Source organism: Salvelinus fontinalis, chromosome 22, assembly GCF_029448725.1.
Source record: "Salvelinus fontinalis isolate EN_2023a chromosome 22, ASM2944872v1, whole genome shotgun sequence".
NCBI lineage: Eukaryota > Metazoa > Chordata > Actinopteri > Salmoniformes > Salmonidae > Salvelinus > Salvelinus fontinalis.
Window position 1 is genome coordinate 22746218 of NC_074686.1, and position 19597 is coordinate 22765814.

General features: G+C 42.6%; 1 protein-coding gene across 1 annotated transcript; it reads left to right on the top strand.

The window, feature by feature from the left end:
- The first annotated feature begins 11683 nt into the window (after positions 1–11683).
- On the top strand, positions 11684–13141 carry LOC129820326 (glucocorticoid modulatory element-binding protein 1-like). The gene is made up of 4 exons (XM_055877396.1): positions 11684–11691; positions 11969–12117; positions 12434–12576; positions 12980–13141. Exons 1-4 carry the CDS (start codon positions 11684–11686, stop codon positions 13139–13141), a joined length of 462 nt encoding a protein of 153 aa, XP_055733371.1.
- Positions 13142–19597: the final 6456 nt, after the last annotated feature.

Sequence of the window (19597 nt, forward strand, 5' to 3'; positions counted from 1 at the left end):
ACAATACCATTCTAGCTAGTAGACTATGTTAGAGTTCACAATTCCTCTTCCAATGACCTGTGGGGAGGTCAAAATAATGAAAAATGATCTACCAAATCATTTCATTTTAAAATGTTGATTACTTCTCCTTGCCATTATCATTCACCTGATGATAATATATATATATTTTTTTGCTAACGTATGATGTGGATCCCTGCATTGCCGGTTTGCCTGGGTGGGGGTCCCTGGTCAAGAACAGTTAGAAAACCCCTGAGCTAGAGGATATAGGGGCTATAATGTTGGCAGCTGTGGGTACGCAACATGTGAGCAGGCAGCACCTGGAACTGGTCTAGCTGGTCCTGACTCTCCTCTGTTCTCCTCCCAACATGGTCCTAATGCAGTGTCATCATCAGTAACTGTTGCAGTTCTCTACCCAACACTGGAGGGCTTCAAGCACATTCACCTCTGGACCATTACTGGTACAATGGAATATTACTTTATTTGACCTCAAGGCAATTTGTCTTCCACGTTTCAAAGCATATGTAATTGGAATTGGTGGTTATGTAGGAATAGTTATATGGTATTGATGGAGGACTGCATGGTCAAGGAGCCTGCATATCATCTCCGACATGTCAATGAATTCTAGAGTTTGGCTTCATAGTAGTTTATCATCCATGCCAAGGATGACTGAAGTTGCATTCCTCAAACTCGTAGGTTATGAGTTGAATACCCCTGCCCTACTGTGTATAGTGCTATACTACTGTCGTGTCTTTACTATGGATTCAATTATATGACATGCTATATTATAAAATCAATTCTCTGTCATTAATATTACCTGATTAATCTAATCATGTAAATATAATTAACTAGGAAGTCGGAGCACCGCGGAAGAATGTTTATAGAGCTGTTGTCTTCTGAAAAAAACTCTTAAAGACCTGGTAAACTTTTATATCAATAGCAGTCAATTATTAATCGTCACCTTTTTCCGTCTCATCTGAACGTCGTAAAATTCTTGGTTATCTTCACGAACCCTGGCTAACAAGTTGAATCAGCAAAACATCAGCATTAGATCTTCTGCATAGATTCTGTCTGACCTGGGCCCTGACAGTAGATCTCAGTTAGACCAAAAAAAAGTCCAGTTGCCAGGACCACAAATACAAATTCCATCTAGACACCATTGGCCTATACATACCTCAGCCTAAACATCAGCGCCACAGGTAACTTCCACAAAGCTGTGAACGATCTGAGAGACAAAGAAAGAAGGGCCTTCTACGCCATTAAAAGGAACATAAATTTCCAAAAAATACTTGAATCAGTTATAGAACTGCCCTTTATGGTTGTGAGGTCTGGGGTCCGCTCACCAACCAAGAATTAAAAAAATTGGGACAAACACCGAATTGAGAGTCTGCATGCAGAATTCTGCAAAAATATCCTCTGTGTACAACGTAAAACTCTGTGTACAATTCTACAACCACATGAAAGGAATCGATTCACAAACCTTTCTTAACAAAGCCATCGCCTACAGAGAGATGAACCTGGAGAAGAATCCCCTAATCAAGTTGGTCCTGGTCCACAGTGACTGACCCAAAATTAAGGAATGCTTTGACTATGTACAGATTCAGTGAGCATAGCCTTGCTATTGAGAGAGGCCGCCGTAGGAAGACCTAGCTCTCAAGTGAAGACAGGCTATGTGCACGCTGCCCACAAAAAAAGGTGGAAACTGAGCTCCACTTCCTAACCTCCTACCAAATGTATGATCATATTAGAGACACATTTCCCTCAGATTAAACAGACCCACAAAGAACTCGAAAACTCCCATATCTATCAGAGCAGCAAGATTTGTGACCAGTTGTCACAAGAAAAGGACAACCAGTAAAGAACAAACACCATTTAAATACAACCCATATTTATGTTCATTTATTTTCCCTTTTCTGCATTAACTATTTGTACATCGTTACAACACTGTATATAGCCATAATATGAGTGAGTGTTTACTATCTATTTCAGTTGCTTTGGCAATGGGAGAGAGTGAGAGTGAGAGAGATTGATTGATTACCACACTGCAAGCTGTCTGTGAAACCGTTCCAAAATCTGTTTCTACAACTACCTCTTTTCACTTCTCCTTTCACTAGATCTCTGGTCTTGGTGCCTGGAGATGAAAGTGAAGGGGTGGGGGTTGGGGGGGGGGGATATTGGAGGAGTCCCCTGTATGCCCCTGTCTCCACCTGCCCTCTAACCCTAATCCTACTGTCTGGAGACACATGTATGTTGTTGTGATCAGGGTACCAGGAGAGACATGGACCATATGAGGATGTCTAGACACGCACACACGGACGGAAGGACACAGACACAAACGGCTGCCAGACACAGAGGTTGATGACCTGTCTCTTGGCTTAGACAATAACATGTCCCGTATTTTAGTTTGCCCTTGTGGTGTCCTGCTGCAACAGAGGGACATATGTTGTTTGTGAAGGAGCCTTACCAGAGACCTCTCTCTTTGTACATTGACCTAGAAAAGTCTGGCAGAAAGCTGCCTGTGTGTGTGTGTGTGTGTGTGTGTGTGTGTGTGTGTGTGTGTGTGTGTGTGTGTGTGTGTGTGTGTGTGTGTGTGTGTGTGTGTGTGTGTGTGTGTGTGTGTGTGTGTGTGTGTGTGTGTGTGTGTGTGTGTGTGTGTGTGTGTGTGTGTGTGTGTGTGTGTGTGTGTGTGTGTGTGTGTTGTTATTCTATCAGAAGAACCAGAATGCCTCACCAGTTGCTTGCTTCTTTTCTTTCTATTTTTAAAGAACATACTCCTTGCCCATGTTAATATACTGTGTTAAGCACATGAAGCTGAAAATTCATGTTCTTACAGCAGTTGAACACACCAGGGGCCCTGGAGACTGTAGACAAGCCCTCTATTAATTTACAGCAGGTCCCTCACTTGTTCGGTTCATGAGAGAAAATAAAAGAGAAGGATGTGGAGGAGGAGGAGGAGGAGGAGGAGGAGGAGGGAGTGGTGTAGACCGGCTATTCCCAAACTGGAGTACACTCAATGCCATCGGGGGTATGCCAAATAAAAATGGGATTCACATTTTCAAACAATCCATTTAGAATTTCCAACGAGGCTATACATTTGGGTGATGTTTTTGTCTGGCCTGAGTAACCTAATTTCACTGCCAAAAATACAATTAAACCATCTAGTGTTCAGTGAAATAAGAACACAATGTCAAATACAGGTAGCCTAGTCAAATAATTAACATCCAATCACATTAACCGATACTCTCTCGCGGAAATTCCATTAACGGTCCGTATGTAGCCAAGCGTAGCTGCTGCTCATTCCGTTTGCTTGAAAATGTATGAATGGTTAAATAAAGTAAGGCCTGCGTCCATAGAGACACATACCAGCTCTACAGTTAGTACTGCTACTACCAGCAGTACTACACCTGCACCTGTCGACAACACAAGTTGTTCTGCTTCCACGAGCACATCCAATACTGGCAACAGTAATTCTACATTTATTGCTAGCCCTTTTGTTGATATCCTCAGCCACAGTGTGTTATACCAAAATACCAGCAACAGTGTGTGAAAACCTTGTGAAGACTTACAGAAAACGTTTGACCTCTGTCATTGCCAACAAAGGGTATATAACAAAGTATTGAGATAAACTTTTGTTATTGACCAAATACTTATTTTCCACCATAATTTGCAAATAAATTCATTAAAAATGCTACAATATGATTTTCTGGAGAAAAAAAATCTCATTGTGTCTGTCATAGTTGAAGTGTACCTATGATGAAAATTACAGGCCTCTCTCATCTTTTTAAGTGGGAGAACTTGCACAATTGGTGGCTGACTAAATACTTTTTTGCCCCACTGTATGTGTGTGTGTGTGGCCAGATACTTTTTTAGGATCAGTAGCCCAGTGTTGTGTTTATCCTCATCGATCCAGAACACTAGTGCTGGAGCCACACTTCTGCTGCCCTCTGAGTCCCTCTGGACTACTACTGCTGACAACTGCTACTGCCCTCTGAATCTGTAGTCTCCTCTCAACCACACAGGCCAGGGGAAAGGAGTGATGGATGAGAGGAAGGATGGAGAAGAAGGAGGGAAAATGCAATGAGGGACAGATGAAACAATTCTTGGGCTAGTTTCAGAGTTTAGCTTGCCTGAGAGAACTCAAGACTCGGACCAAGCTATAGAGGAGAGCAGACAGACACAGAAACATACAGACACACAGACAGAAGGACCGACAGACAGACAGACCCCCCTACCACACCCTCACTGCACCCCTCTTAGCCTGGCTGACCTGTCACTGATATCACCACATTGCTGCTGCATGTGGGGAGAACAGAATAGAACAGCTGACGTGACAGAGCAGCCATCAGAAGAGCTGTCGACCAGGCTCTTATCTGTCAGGCTGACACACTGACAGGGGTAAACATGTCAAACACTCATCAATACCCCCTGTCCCTGTCTCTAACAGCTGTCGTGTCTGGACTATCATTAAATGTGAAGAAGTATTTATATCAAATCAGTTCTCTAGGTTTAATTATTAAGTGATTAAACTAATCATGTAAACATTAATTAATTAGGAAGTCGGGGCATCACAGAAAATGTTGAGATTACAACGTTTAATTTTCCGAATATAACTCTTCAGATATTTTAATATCTGATCAATTAGTTTTCTATGAATGAATTATTACCTTATCAGTTCTCATTACTGAACGTCGCCCTTGGATATCTGCACAAACCCTAGTTTCCATAATGAAACAGCAATATACAAATTGGCTTTATTATTTATTTAACTAACTAAATAATCACATAAACAAACAGTAGATATTGGTTACTAACAATGATAGAAAAGTCCTTAGTGGGCTAAGCCGATATGCCGGCTTGGTAGACAAAGGAAAGGGGTGGGGACTAAGAAAGAGTGGGAAAGACAAAATTGATTCACTACACACAGCCTATAATTATATTAATTGAAATGCTAATCCTTTGCACATGAACGGCATCTCATTCAAGAATAATTGCAATGTATATATTTACGCCCGTATGTTGTTGTTGTCTTCTCTGTTGGAATCCTCGATCGTCCTGTAGAGTTCATCAGAGTCTCTGGTTAACTTTACCAGAAGTCACAATATCATTTGTGGTTGTAGGTGGTTAGAATGGAATACTTCAGAGTACCGTTCGGAAATGTTCTCATAGAATAGATGCTTCGGCGGTTGTCGGTATTCTTGTTCTAGACTTACGTAATTTCTAGCTGCAGACTAGTAATTATATGTCTAAGATTTGCTTTTATTCTGCAGTGATCATTAGTCTCAGAGTTCAACCATTTCCAGCAGTGTAGCCAAAACTACAGCTGTATGGTCTCCAATGCCTATAGAATTGTAGCCATTACAACGTGAAGATTCTGTCCCGGCGTTCTCTGACTTAATTTATATTTTGTAGGATGGTGTTTTATACTTGTGAAAGATGAAGCATAAGTTCTATGACGCCTAATGTGATGTCTGGGCTCACGGGGGTGCGGCAACTGACTAGTTCATCTTTATATGAAAATCCATACTCTCATTTAGAAGGTTAACGTGACATTACATCTTTTCAAAAATAGTTTCATGTTTAATCACATACGTTTCACAATATTTAGATGTCAACCTGACAGCTGGGAAATGTACACTTTAAGAGATATAGTTATGTGTGTTTCTTGTCCGTCATGAGATCACCAAAGGAAACACACTTGTCATGACTGTCCCATAAGTGTCCATGGACCATTCCCACATTCTCAAAAGTAGAAATATTGTTTAGTTCTCCCATTTTGAGAATTAGGAGTTTTGAACTAAGAGAAGCTCTTTGTTCTGGTAGACTCTCTCCCTCAATACTGCATGGCAGTTTCTACCAGGTATTTACGACCTGTCGTAAAGTCATAAAACTTGTGGCGGGGAGCGTGAGAGAGAGGGGGAGCCACGATATACTCCCCAAAGGGCCACGTCGTGACACAGCTCTCCCCTCCCTCCCTGTCTAACAGCTCTCCCCTCCCCCTGTCCCTGTCTTACAGCCTCAGTGCTGACTGAGTGGGAAAAACAACCCCTCAACAACAATCAACTCTTTCTCTGAGTCATACTAGTATCAATGTAAACTCCCCACCCTGAAGAGGTGTGTGCGCGCGCATCTGAACAGTAACAGTCGTCAGTTCGAAACGCTGCCTGTCGTTTTAATGTGCCTGTTAACATTCAGACCTGAGGGAGGAGACATTAAAACCAAACGATCTTGTTGTAGCGTCCTGTGCATGACTCCTCTCCCTAATGCTGCCCATCTCCCTTCACGCACACACTCACACACCTTGCAGGCTTGACAGCAGAGTAACCCTGTCTTTATTTACATGGTTTGGACCGAGGGGTGGTTACGAGGATGTCCACCAGCCCTGATCATTCCACACGTGTGACTGGTTTTCATGTGCTTGGCAGCTAAACAGGAGGGGAGATGCAGGTGAGTGTGTGTGTATATGGGTGTGTCTATATGTGTGTGTGTGTGTGTGTGTGTGTGTGTGTGTGTGTGTGTGTGTGTGTGTGTGTGTGTGTGTGTGTGTGTGTGTGTGTGTGTGTGTGTGTGTGTGTGTGTGTGTGTGTGTGTGTGTGTGTGTGTGTGTGTGTGTGTGTGTGTGTGTAAGTGTGTGTGTGTGTGTAAGTGTGTGTGTGTGTAAGTGTGTAAGTGTAAGTGTAACGTTCCCTCTGTTCTCAATCAGGGCTGGATGATCTAGGATTACTGGTGCTGCCTCCTTTCATCCTCTCATGGGGGCTGGTGTGTTTGTCTGAAAGACACAATGCTAATCACAGCTATAGATAGGTCCAACTATAGATGACTAGGCATAGGCATAGGCATGAGGGAGGGAGGGAGGGAGGGAGGGAGGGAGGGAGGGAGGGAGGGAGGGAGGGAGGGAGGGATTCAAGCCCTCTGTCCTCTCTAACACACTATGCTAATCAGAGCTGTACACGGAACCCATTGAGGACTGAATGTAAAGCCTGTAGACCCTGGAGGAGATGGAACGCATGACCATGCCTAATAACCTCTTAGATGTAATGGAAAATGTTGATTTCCGACTAAATAGACATACCCAAAAGTAACTGCTTTTCATGTGTAATTACATGATTCTGACATGCCAAAACTTGGTATATTTGGAAAGGAGACATCTGGGAGATTATAAAGAAATGATCAGAAGATAGGAGTTACATAGTTCAGAATACACAAGATCAAGCACACACACAAACTAACCTTTTTTTTATTTCTTTTTTTATTTTGAATGTAGTCTTTCATTGACAAACTATAAGTGAATTATTGATGCCCAGAGCTGGAAACACATGTCGTTTACCTTGGTCTTGGGGAAACAGATTCTGTTAGCACGAATGGTGCCACAAGCCACTATTTTATTTTTCAAGAGGTCTATGAAAAGCATGAGACTGGTATAAAAATTGGCCACAAAGAGCTTGTACCCACTGCCAAGTAAGGGAAAGTCCATCAACTGCATGAGAGAGTCATATCTAAAGCCGTTACCAGTGGGTGTGATCGCCTTGCCTTCATAGATGAAAAAGTTCAACGTGCTGGCAGAGGCTGAATCGGCTAGCACAAAGAACTTGTAGCCCCATTTCGTCCGCTTATTTTTCATATATTGCTTCAAGGCAATTCGAGCCTTTGAGTCAACCATGCGCTCATCTATAGATAGATTTTAAGCAGGCTGGAAGTAAGTTTTTGCATGTCTCCACCATGTCATGATAACGGGGCTTGACTCTTACAAGACGAGCAAACCCTGCAGTCCCCTTCTTCTGGTCATTCTCCTGATCTTTTTGTGGGTCACTCGTGAAGTGTACAGTTGATGGTCAAGAATCGGTTTTCACTCATGATGGGGGTGGGCATGTAGTTGAGCATGTCACCCATGGTGACAGGTTTCCAGGACATCTTCCCTCCACCCTGCTGCTTCTTGTCCCCATACTTGCTGGTATTACGAATTAGTGTCCCCAGTACAGAGGTGGTAAAGTAGAGCTGAAACAGCTGTAAGGTGGTGTATGTTTTATCACTAACCAACTGTGGGCTTTCAGGTCGTTTGGGTTTAAACTTAAATTGTTCTGGCTCCACATCATCTTCAAGGACTGTATGCCACCTGTTCTCAGTTTCTTCTCCCTCTGTTGTGCTGCTTCCTCTGCCTCTTCCTCTTCCTCTGCCTCTCCATCCTCTCTATTGAGGCCTAGATCTCCTCCCTGCCCCTGCACCTCCACATGAACTTGCAGAGAGAAGAGTGGTCCCAGGGCCTGCAGTGGGGGTGGTTGAAGAGGAGTGGAGTCTTTGTTGAGTGGTGGATGTAGAACCATCAGACGGGTAATTGACATAGCATTGGGGGGGTGAAGACCTTGACCGGGGGGGGCGCTTGATGGGGAGGGGTGGCTCCAAAACATCATCATCCAAATCATCTGCATCCTCCTCTTTGTGGTGAATAAAATAAAGGGATGCATTACAGTTGACTAAATTTACAAAACAACATTACTGTGAAGTAAAAACACCAAGCCTAAACTTTATCTGTACAGTGACTCACATACCATTCTCATACCAGACTGAATTGAATAAAAAAAACTCTAATAGGGTCCCCAAATATGAAGACTTTACAGTTAAGAGATTTTAAACAGAGATGGATCAGGAGATATAGGTTCTGTATGTCCAGCAAATATATTTGATATTATCTGCAGAGCTTTGGTACCAGCTGAGAGCTGTAATACAAATATATAAATACGTCTGTTGTTGAAAAATGACTAGTCAAAAAAAAAAAAAATCTCCCTTTTATTCAGAGAAAAAAAAATGCAACACAGCAGTCATTATTCCATTTAAATGTGGTAAATCCTACATTTTTTCTGTTCCAAATAAAGTAATTGTCTTTCCTTTGTGTGCAGTGTGCTATGTAACGGTGACAATAGGGGATTAGGGTTTCTAATTATCTTCCCAAATCCACTTTAGCCAGGCTAGTGAGTCTGCCCTTGCCTCTTCTTTTGTAGGTTTATCGGCGGTTGGCATCCGATGTTATGGTGCATTACTGCCACCTACTGTACAGGAGCACCCCTGCCTGTGGACCGGAGTCCTAGCTTAAAAATGGACCAGTAGAAGTACAAAGAGGGTTCCTGCAGATGCAGGAATGCCCACATGCAGGAACGCCCCAAATTGTGAACCACAATTGCACCCTTCTCTTTGAATTCAACCGAATGCACTGTTGATGAGCTTGAAGTGTAGAGGCTTCTCCATCACTGGGGACAGAGTAGAGGTAGCTCTTAGGAGGAGGTTGAGAAAGAAAATGGATGAAAGAAAGGAATGTGAGGGCAAGAAGGATTCAGCGTCTCAGCTTCTTCTGACACTAATTAGCTCACTCCCACACGTCCTCTCCTCGGCTCCATCTTCTTCTCTTTCCTCCTCTCACTCAGACAGTCCCGTTCACTTAAACCCACTTGGCGGTGTTCCTGTGATTATCTGTCTCAGCACTTAACATGAGCCTGTGATAGTAACCCTCTCTCTATCTCTCTCTTTCTCATTGGAGTTATAATTGGAATTCTAGGCCAAAGAAACTAATCAATTGGGAGTGAGGGAGGGAAAATGAGGGTGTGAGCACCGGACTGTGTCCTGGGGCTCTATGGGGTCTGTTTGTGAACAGAGCCCCAGGACCAGCTTGCTCAGAGGACAGTGCTAGTGGAATGACGTCTCAGAGAGAAAAGCGTTAGACAGAATGTGTTCTTAGAGTAAAAGGAGGGAGTTGCTGCTGAGACAACTACGATCAAGAGAACATTAACAGCCCATCGTGCCGTTCTCCCCCATCCCGTTCACTCCCTCCCCTCCACCCTCTTCCTCTGTGGGCTTCATTCTCTCTCTTCCCTCTCTTTCTCTCTCTCCCTCCCTCCCAACCTCCCTCCCTCCTCTTCTCCATTGATCAGTAGTCTTGGTTCCCTCTCCTCTGTCTTTTCTACACAGAGAGCCTGTTGATCATTATCATCCATGAGCGCTCTGCTGGGCTTTGAGTGGCTGAGTGTGTGCGTGCACACGTGTGTGTGTGTGTGTGTGTGTGTGTGTGTGTGTGTGTGTGTGTGTGTGTGTGTGTGTGTGTGTGTGTGTGTGTGTGTGTGTGTGTGTGTGTGTGTGTGTGTGTGTGTGTGTGTGTGTGTGTGTGAGTGTGTGTGTGTACCCATCTACCCTTCATTTAATATATTGAGTTCCTTGTATTTGAAGTCTGTCTCTGTCTCTTGACTGTATAGATAGATCTCTTCAGCATGTGTTTGTGTGTTGATGCCAGATGGTAAATGATGCTAAGTGAGGAACAAGCTGATGCTTTGGCACTGTGACCCAGCAGGCCCAGAGTCTACGGTGCTGGGTGGGAAATATTGGCAGTTGTTGCCGGGAGTTTGAGTGTTTAATGATGATGCACAGCACATGCACACACACAAACATACGCACGTGCACACATACACAAACAGAGCAGAGGCTCACAAGAGGACGGTCAGTCTGAAAGGAAAGGTCGGAAGTATTAAAATATACAGTATAATTGATAGTACAAAGATATTACCCTGTTATAAAGTTTCATGTCTTGGTTACCACTATAAAGAGAGATGGTTGGATGGATACACACAGACAGACACACACTTTAGGCTCCCCATGCTGTCCAGTCTGTATGACTGAAGCTCTGCCCACCACTCAGGGGTCCCTCATACCCTCTGACCCTGCCCACCCTGCCCAAATGGCCATCCAGTGGACTGGCATTTCCTCCATTCTGGCACCACCATTACTACGCATAGCACAGGCTCTTGTCTGTCTTGTCGTTCTGTCATCTTCCTCTCCATTGGTCCATTCTCTTTACCCCTGTGATCCAGTAGTCTCTGATCTCAGATCTGTTGCTCTGAGTCTCTATGACCTCTTTAAATAATTGAGTCTTTAACTATGTTCATCCTGTCCACTTCCTCTCCTCTGCTGCCCTTGAGGAGTTGTGATTGGAAGGTGGCCAGTAGAATACAGATGCTTAGTTCTACATTTGGGTTGTACAACTGAATGCCTTCAACTGAAATGTGTCTTCCGCATTTAACCCAACCCCTCTGAATCAGAGAGGTGCGGGGGGCTGCCTTAATCGACATCCACATTGTCGGCGCCCGGGGAACAGTGGATTAACTGCCTTGCTCAGGAGCAGAACAACAGATTTTTACCTTGTCAGGTCGGGGATTCAATCCAGCAACCTTTCTGTTACTGGCCCAATGCTCTAACCACTAGGCTACCTGCCGCTCAAGCTTTCCAGTGTATATAGGGCTGGGCTGATTCAGTTGATGGTTATCCTATGTTTTTCAATAAACCTACAGTAGATACACAATTTGGTAGGCACTGAAATGTGAAAGCAGTGAAAGAGCTTCAAAAGATTGGAATTTCATACATGTTTTAAGTAGTAAAAATGCTATTTTGTAGGGATTGGATGGTACACGTGATTCTAGTTGATATGCCACTGGTGGAATAATATGCCATCCCAGATGGCAGCGGTCGGTGCGTCCTTCAGTCTCTGATCCTGAGGCAGTCATTAAGTTGAATTAGCCAATGTCCATCTGAGATGAATCATTCACGATTGAGTGTTGTACTTAGAATCACATTTAGTCTCCAAGCAGTTTGTCCACATGTCTGGGAAGGCTACACTGAAGGACTGGAAGAGAGCTATCCGGATGGAGGGGTCATGCTCAGGTGAGGAGTAGAGTTGACCAGTCCCAAATCAACCCCTAGCCTCTAGCACCTACCCCCTGTGCACTTGTGCAGAGATCTGAGATCATTTGATAGACAGACATAATCTATAGGTAGTGTAGAAGTTAGAGAGGTGGACCAGAAACTGGAGGGTTGCCAGTTAGGATCCCAGGTCTGAGGGGAAAATCAACCTGAGGTGATTGATGTAGACGATGGGTCCCTTCTCTTCACTCTGTCTTTACTCACTCTTGTCCTTTATCTAATAATCTCTCTCCTTCAGGAAGATGATGGACTCGGGGCAGCTAGACTTCTATGAACACAGCACTCTGTGCACCAACACGTATCGTAGTACCAAGTTTGACCTACTGATCAACAACACACGCTTCCCCCCTGATGGCAGCGGACTCACCACACCCATCTCCTCACAAGGTGACACCAGACCCACCCCTCACTGAGGCCTGTAAAGATCTCAGGTTGTCTGTGGCAAAACAATTTAAAAGTTTGTCAGGCAGTTATTTTCTGTAAGGAAACTTTTAATCCTATTTTCTCCCATTTTAACTTATTTTTTAATTGGTGATATTGTACACATGTCCATTAACTTGACATTTTCATTGGGATATATACACAAGTTTGGAATACAGTATCAGTCAATAAGCATCCAGGACCAGAACCATCCGTGTTATTTTGTGTATTGAATATTGTAAGTAGTGTAGCTGACCATGTCTCTCCCCTGTTGGACATGTAGCCCAGGTGGTGATAGGTAATGGTGGCCAGGTTGCCATGACAACAGAGGATAAGTCAGAGATTCTGACCGGAACAATGGAGTGGAGTTCAGGGGCCATAGCCATGGAGACAGAGAAGAAGGAAACCAGTGAGATACAGTATCAGGTGAGTTCTTCACCCAAACAGCTCCCACTAGTGACTATTTACTGTATTTACACTCAACTCTGATGTCAAACAGTTGTCTGGGCTTTAGTCTTGTATCTAAGCTTCATACCTGGATCAAATACATTGTTAAATACTTGAAGTTGAGTGCGATTGGTTTAGATCGCCCGGTAAAATGAAAAGTGCCAACTCCGCCCTCCCTGCATGCCGGTCAAGTTAAACCAACCACATCTCAAGCATTTGAACGTATGTGTTACGTATTTTGATTTTAGATATTCTTGGTATGCAACTGGATGAATTCTTGCTCACCTCTATCACACTCGTATTATTAACTCTGACTCAAATGGCATATAACCTTCTTTGAACTTTAACTTTAATCTTTGCTGTGTCCTTTGTTCCCCCAGAGGAGACGTTGAACTTCTGGAAAGGCATAGCTGACGTGGGCCTGATGGGGGAGGTGGTAGACAACATCAGGACAGAGCTGTTGGAGATGCTGAGAGGAGTGCAGCTACGCAGCGAGCAGGCTGCCCTGCAGGACGCGGGTGGGTTCTGGCACACTGGCACCTAAGACACAGGGAATAGGGTACAGGGTACAGGTCATAGATGCTGAGAGGAGTAGCAAGCAAGCTGCCATGCAGGACGCAGGTGAGTACTGGCGCCTAGGACACAGGGGATAGGGTACAGGGTACAGGTACTTTCTACGGGTAAATGCATGGTGTCACACAGGTGCAATGTTTGTTTCTGTTGATCAAGTCCGGGGATTAAATAAAATGAGAAGTATTGTTGACTTCTGAGAAGTAAAGTAAATAGATTATGGATTATGGGTCTTTTGTGGGGCATCCCCAAAAAAAGGGGACACATTTAATGTCTTGCTGAAATTAATTACTTAAAAATCATACAATGTGATTTTCTGGATTTTTTAGATTCCGTCTCTCACAGTTGAAGTGTACCTATGATAAAAAATGACAGACCTCTACATGCTTTGTAAGTAGGAAAACCTGCAAAATCGGCAGTGTGTCAAATACTTGTTCTCCCCACTGTATATCCATATACTATCATGACACAAGGCATGACCCAGATGCAGACACAGGAGGCAGATGGTTGGAGTCTTACAATATTTATTTATCCAATAGGGGAAGGCAAGAAAATGGTCGTGGACAGGCAAAAGGGTTAAAACCAGTTCAGAGTCCAAAAAGGTACCAAAGGGCAAGCAGAATCAAGGTCAGGGCAGGTAGGATGATCAGGCAGGCGGGAAAGTAGTCCAGAGTCAGGCAGGGGTCAAAACCGGGAGGACTATCAAAAAGAGAATAGCAAAAGGAGTAGGGGAAAAACACCCTGGTTGACTTGACTAGCGTACAGGATGCACTGGCACAGAGAGACAGGAAACACAGAGATAAATACACTGGGGAAAATAAGCGACACCTGAAGGGGGTGGAGACAATCACAGGAACAGGTGAAATAGATCAGGGTGTGGCATATACATACAAAACCAAATATATATCTACATAAACATTTACATACATATGCACACTTTTTTTTAAATATATTTTTTTATTATTTCCCGCAAACCCTACCACCCCTTCCCCAATTGGAGTAACCTAATGAACAATAAAACGTAGGCTTCTACCTTCAGTTTATACATATTATACACATTTTACAGACAATCTATTTTACAATAGTTATATTTTGTTTGTTTTTAATCCTTCCATTATTTCTGATGTCCATCCAGTTTGATTTCTATTTGTAACTATTTCACAAAAGTTCTGAACCTATATACATTTTACAGACGCCGTATGTTTTACATTTGTTATCTTGTTGTTATTGGTCCCACCCTTCAGCTCCATTCAACCCCTCCCATCTATCTCTTAACACCATCCATTTTAGATTTCTATTTGCCATATATTTTTCAACTGTGCTGTGATGCTTCACAAAAGTACTGAACCTTTCTATTCTCACAGCTTCTACAGATTGTAAATTAATGATAAACATTTTTGCTAAAATAATGATTATATTATTGATTGATTGATTATGACTTTTCAAATCACCCAGTATTGCTATCTGCAGCGTGAGTTCTAGGTAAATGTTGCAATTCTTCAGTCATTCCTAGACCTGTGACCAAAAACAAGCTACATATGGACAGTATACCAAAATAAATGATCGAATGACTCTGCCTCCTCGCAGCAAAATCTGCAGAGCTGGGAAGATTGTATCCCCAATATATACAGTATAGAAACTCCAGTCGTACTTCATCAAAAGCCTTTTCAAAATCAGGCCTGGTTTCTCCGACATTTCATAGTATTCTATTGTTTCCAGTACTTGTATTATATTATCTCCAATGTATCGTCCATGTAAAAAACCTGTCTGATTGGGATGAATAATATCTGACAAAATATTTTTTATTCTATTTTTATTTTATTTCACCTTTATTTAACCAGGTAGGCTAGTTGAAAACAAGTTCTCCTTTACAACTGCGACCAGGCCAAGATAAAGCAAAGCAGTGCAACACAAACAACAACACAGAGTTACACATGGAATAAACAAACATACAGTCAATAATACACTAAAAAAGGGTAGGATAGGTAGGAGGTAGGATAATGCTGGTAAGGCAATAAATAGGCCATAGTGGCAAAATAATTACAATATAGCAATTAAATACTGGAGTGATATACTGTATGTGCAGAATATGATTATACAAGTAGAGATACTGGGGTGCAAAAGAGCAAAATAAATCAAATAGATAACAGTATGGGGATGAGGTAGTCGGATGGGCTAATTACAGATGGGCTATGTACAGGTGCAGTGATCTATGAGCTGCTCTGACAGCTGGTGCTTAAAGCTAGTGAGGGAGATATGAGTCTCCAGCTTCAGTGATTTTTGCAGTTGGTTCCAGTCATTGGCAGCAGAGAACTGGAAGGAAAGGTGGCCGAAGGAGGAATTGGCTTTGGGCGTGACCAGTGAAATATACCTGCTGGACCGCGTGCTAAGGGTGGATGCTGCTATTGTGACCAGTGAGCTGAGATAAGGCGGGGCTTTACCTAGCAAAGACTTATAGATGACCTGGAGCCAGTGGGTTTGGCGATGAGTATGAAGCGAGGGCCAGCCAACGAGAGCATACAGGTCGCAATGGTGGGTAGTATATGGGGCTTTGGTGACAAAACGGATGGCACTGTGATAGACACTGTGATTTTATGAAACCTGTGCTGGTTGAAAAATACGTTGACATCACATGGTATGCTTTCGCCGTAAAGCCTATTTGAAATCGGACAACGTAGTTAGATTAAAAATAATTTAAGCTTTTAAATGATATAAGATACTTGTATGTTCATGAATGTTTAATATTAATTATTATTATTATTTATTTGAATTGCGCGCCCTCCAATCTCACCGGATGTTGTCGGCTGGTGTTTACGTCCTCTTTCAAAATATAATTTGATGAATCATGCGTGACTCCATCATTTGTAACAAGTTTCAATACACATTTTTTGGTAGCATTTCTATGTTGAAGATTGAAAAAGAATTTGGGACATTTTTCCCCATATTCCATCCAGTTCGTATTATTTTATAATATATTTCACTAGATCTTTCTTGAATAAGTTCCTCCATTTTCCCCCCCTTCTAACTTATTCTGTGCCTCTATGGTACAGTTTCTATTGCTATCTAACTGTACTTTAATTTCCTTTGTTAATATGGACTCTTTTGATCTAAATTGCTTTAGTTTAATAGATGAGTACTGAACTGCATGGCCTCTAAAGGCACATTTAAAAGTGTCCCATACAATAAGGGGATCTGCTGTACCTATGTTATGTCGGAAGAAGTCAGTTATAAATTCTTCTGTCCTAGATCTCACTAGGTCAGGGTATTTAAGCCTCCATATGTCCACTAATTCCAATATATCCATGGCATTCATGATTTCCTTAAGTGCCTTAGTTTGTAGTGTGATTTCCTTTACGGTCCATAGAGGTATTTAAAACCATATTAAAATCTCCCACCATAATAATAGAGTCTAGTGTTGCTTGTAGAGTTGATAAATTCTTATATATATTTTCAAAGAAGCTTGGATCATCATTATTTGGACCGTATAGGTTAATAACCCATATCTGTTTATTGTCCAATAAGATATTTAAAATAATCCATCTACCTTGATGATCTGTTTGGACAATATCCACATTTGGATCAAAATTGCTATTTATGTAACGATCGTCTGTTGAAGAAGGAGTGGACCAAAGCACAGTGTGGTAAGTATTCATATTGACTAATAAAACTGAACACTAAATAACAAAACAACAAAGTGAACGAACGAAACCGAAACAGTTCTGTCAGGTGCAGAAACACAAAACAGAAAACAACTACCCACAAAGCCTCGGTGGGGAAAGGCAACCTAAGTATGGTTCTCAATCAGAGACAACGATAGACAGCTGCCTCTGATTGAGAACCACACCCGGCCAAACACACAGAAATACAAATCATAGAAAAAGGAACATAGAATGCCCACCCAAATCACACCCTGATCAAACCAAAATAGAGACATAAAAAGCGCTCTACGGTCAGGGCGTGACAGTTTATTAATATCATCAACCCTTTTGAATTTCTTTGCCCATGGGGGAAATATATTTCACCCTCAGTCCTTTTCCCACAAAACTTCATCTAAAATTGTTGAATGAATTTCCTGTAAACAATAGATATTTTATTCCTTCTCTTTTAGCCGGGTAAATACTGATCGTCTTTTCTTATTATCTGCTAGGCCATTACAATTATAACTGGCTATACTTATTTCACAACTTACCATAATTAAAAAAAGTTTAAATTCTATTTATCAAAATATATGTTTGTAAACGTACCGTTAAAAAGTAACATGATGATTGAGTGTCTATATAGCTGTACCATGATATTTGCATTGCTTCTAAGTAAACCTCCAATTGGTCCCCACTATTACACCTGCTAAAAGCCCTCCTCATCTCGAGTTGGGTTGTCATCCCAACGCCCGGCAGACCACCCCCGACCCCCCGGATCCCATAGAACCGGAAAGACCGGGACCCATCTTTCGAAAAGAGCACACAGTGCCACCCACATAACAGAAGCAGATAAACTGCCAAATGCATTTCCATCGCCCTCACCTCGATTTGCATTATATATAAATATTAAAAAAATATATACATTTAAAAAATCACGTTTATCTTATTTTCCATAATTAGCTATTAATATTTGTAGTAATGTAAGCAATTTATGCAAAGGATTTTTACCTCTCACCAGTCTCGCCATTACCAAAATTACATTATGGCAAGCAATTATTATATTAGCATCTTTTACTCCCTCGCAACAGTTGTGGGATACACACACACACCCACACACTCATACACACTCAACCCCTTTCCCCCACAACAACCATAGACTCAGAATCTCAACAGTTGCACCATCCCAGAGCCTAACTCAAGGAAAGGTTTTGATTTACGAATCATATACAGTTACAGCTGTATGAGAAGGCCAGCAAAACTGAGCAAAGAAATGGTCAGAAATGGGGAGATTTGATTAACCGTTGTCAGGTCCTAGATGATGGAGGTCAGATATACCCCCTTCCCCTGAAACACCCACAACATGGTCCCCCGTATTGACCATATTCCCAAGCATCTCTGTGCAGTCAGACCTTTGATTTTGTGCCACCAGGGCCACAATAATATGCCCCCTCTCTGAATGTCCGAGTGTGACCCCTCACCATGGGTTACTGCAGCTAGCGTTGCCAGGACCGCCACTGCCTGGGTGGGGACACCCCAACGGAATCCCCCCCGGCTAGGTACAAGGTTGTCAAGGTTCTCATTAGCAGTTTTGAGAATTTCCTTGTATATTATCTCCCATCAGGGGACTTTGGCTTTGCAGGACCAACCCCCCCCCCCCCCCCCCCCCCCCTTAGAATCTTGTGGGGGGGGGGGGGGGCTGCTCTAGGTCTCTGACCGCATTTTGGCTGCATACAGGCCGCTTACAGCGGGCCCATAAAACAGATAGGGACTTCTCCTTAGTATCTGGGTCGTTCAGGTGGGTATCTAGGGTATGAGGTTGTCGACCGTTCCGTCAATATAGGACCATAAATAAATAAATTAGATGTATAATTGATTTGAAAACTCTGTTCCACCATGATAGGACAATACATCAATAATTCATTATAAAATGTATATCCCTCATCTGCACAACATTGAAAGCTCTGTCTCAACCCCTGCTCACAGAAATACATTGGTTCTGGTATATGCAACTGTTGTGTTCTGTTAATTACTGATGTCCCCTTTAAGAATGGAGAACCCTTGGTCATGCGCAGTGTTGTTCTATGTTATTCTGGTACTAACTCGTTTAGTAAATGTGAAGCTCCAGTTCAATTTTTTGTATTCGGAGTCTTTCTTATTATACACTGCTCAAAAAAATAAAGGGAACACTTAAACAACACAATGTAACTCCAAGTCAATCACACTTCTGTGAAATCAAACTGTCTACTTAGGAAGCAACACTGATTGACAATAAATTTCACATGCTGTTGTGCAAATGGAATAGACAAAAGGTGGAAATTATAGACAATTAGCAAGACACCCCCCAAAACAGGAGTGATTCTGCAGGTGGTGACCACAGACCACTTCTCAGTTCCTATGCTTCCTGGCTGATGTTTTGGTCACTTTTGAATGCTGGCGGTGCTCTCACTCTAGTGGTAGCATGAGACGGAGTCTACAACCCACACAAGTGGCTCAGGTAGTGCAGTTCATCCAGGATGGCACATCAATTCGAACTGTGGCAAAAAGGTTTGCTGTGTCTGTCAGCGTAGTGTCCAGAGCATGCAGGCGCTACCAGGAGACAGGCCAGTACATCAGGAGACGTGGAGGAGGCCGTAGGAGGGCAACAACCCAGCAGCAGGTCCGCTACCTCCGCCTTAGTGCAAGGAGGTGCACTGCCAGAGCCCTGCAAAATGACCTCCAGCAGGCCACAAATGTGCATAAGTTTAAAAAGTAGACAGTTTGATTTCACAGAAGTGTGATTGACTTGGAGTTAC

What these genes read in the sequence shown, in the direction of transcription:
- LOC129820326 (XM_055877396.1), top strand. An exon ending in CACACCCATCTCCTCACAAG is followed by an intron (nt 12,118 to 12,433) that starts GTGACACCAGAC and finishes TTGGACATGTAG; the next exon opens with CCCAGGTGGTGATAGGTAAT. An exon ending in CCAGTGAGATACAGTATCAG is followed by an intron (nt 12,577 to 12,979) that starts GTGAGTTCTTCA and finishes GTTCCCCCAGAG; the next exon opens with GAGACGTTGAACTTCTGGAA.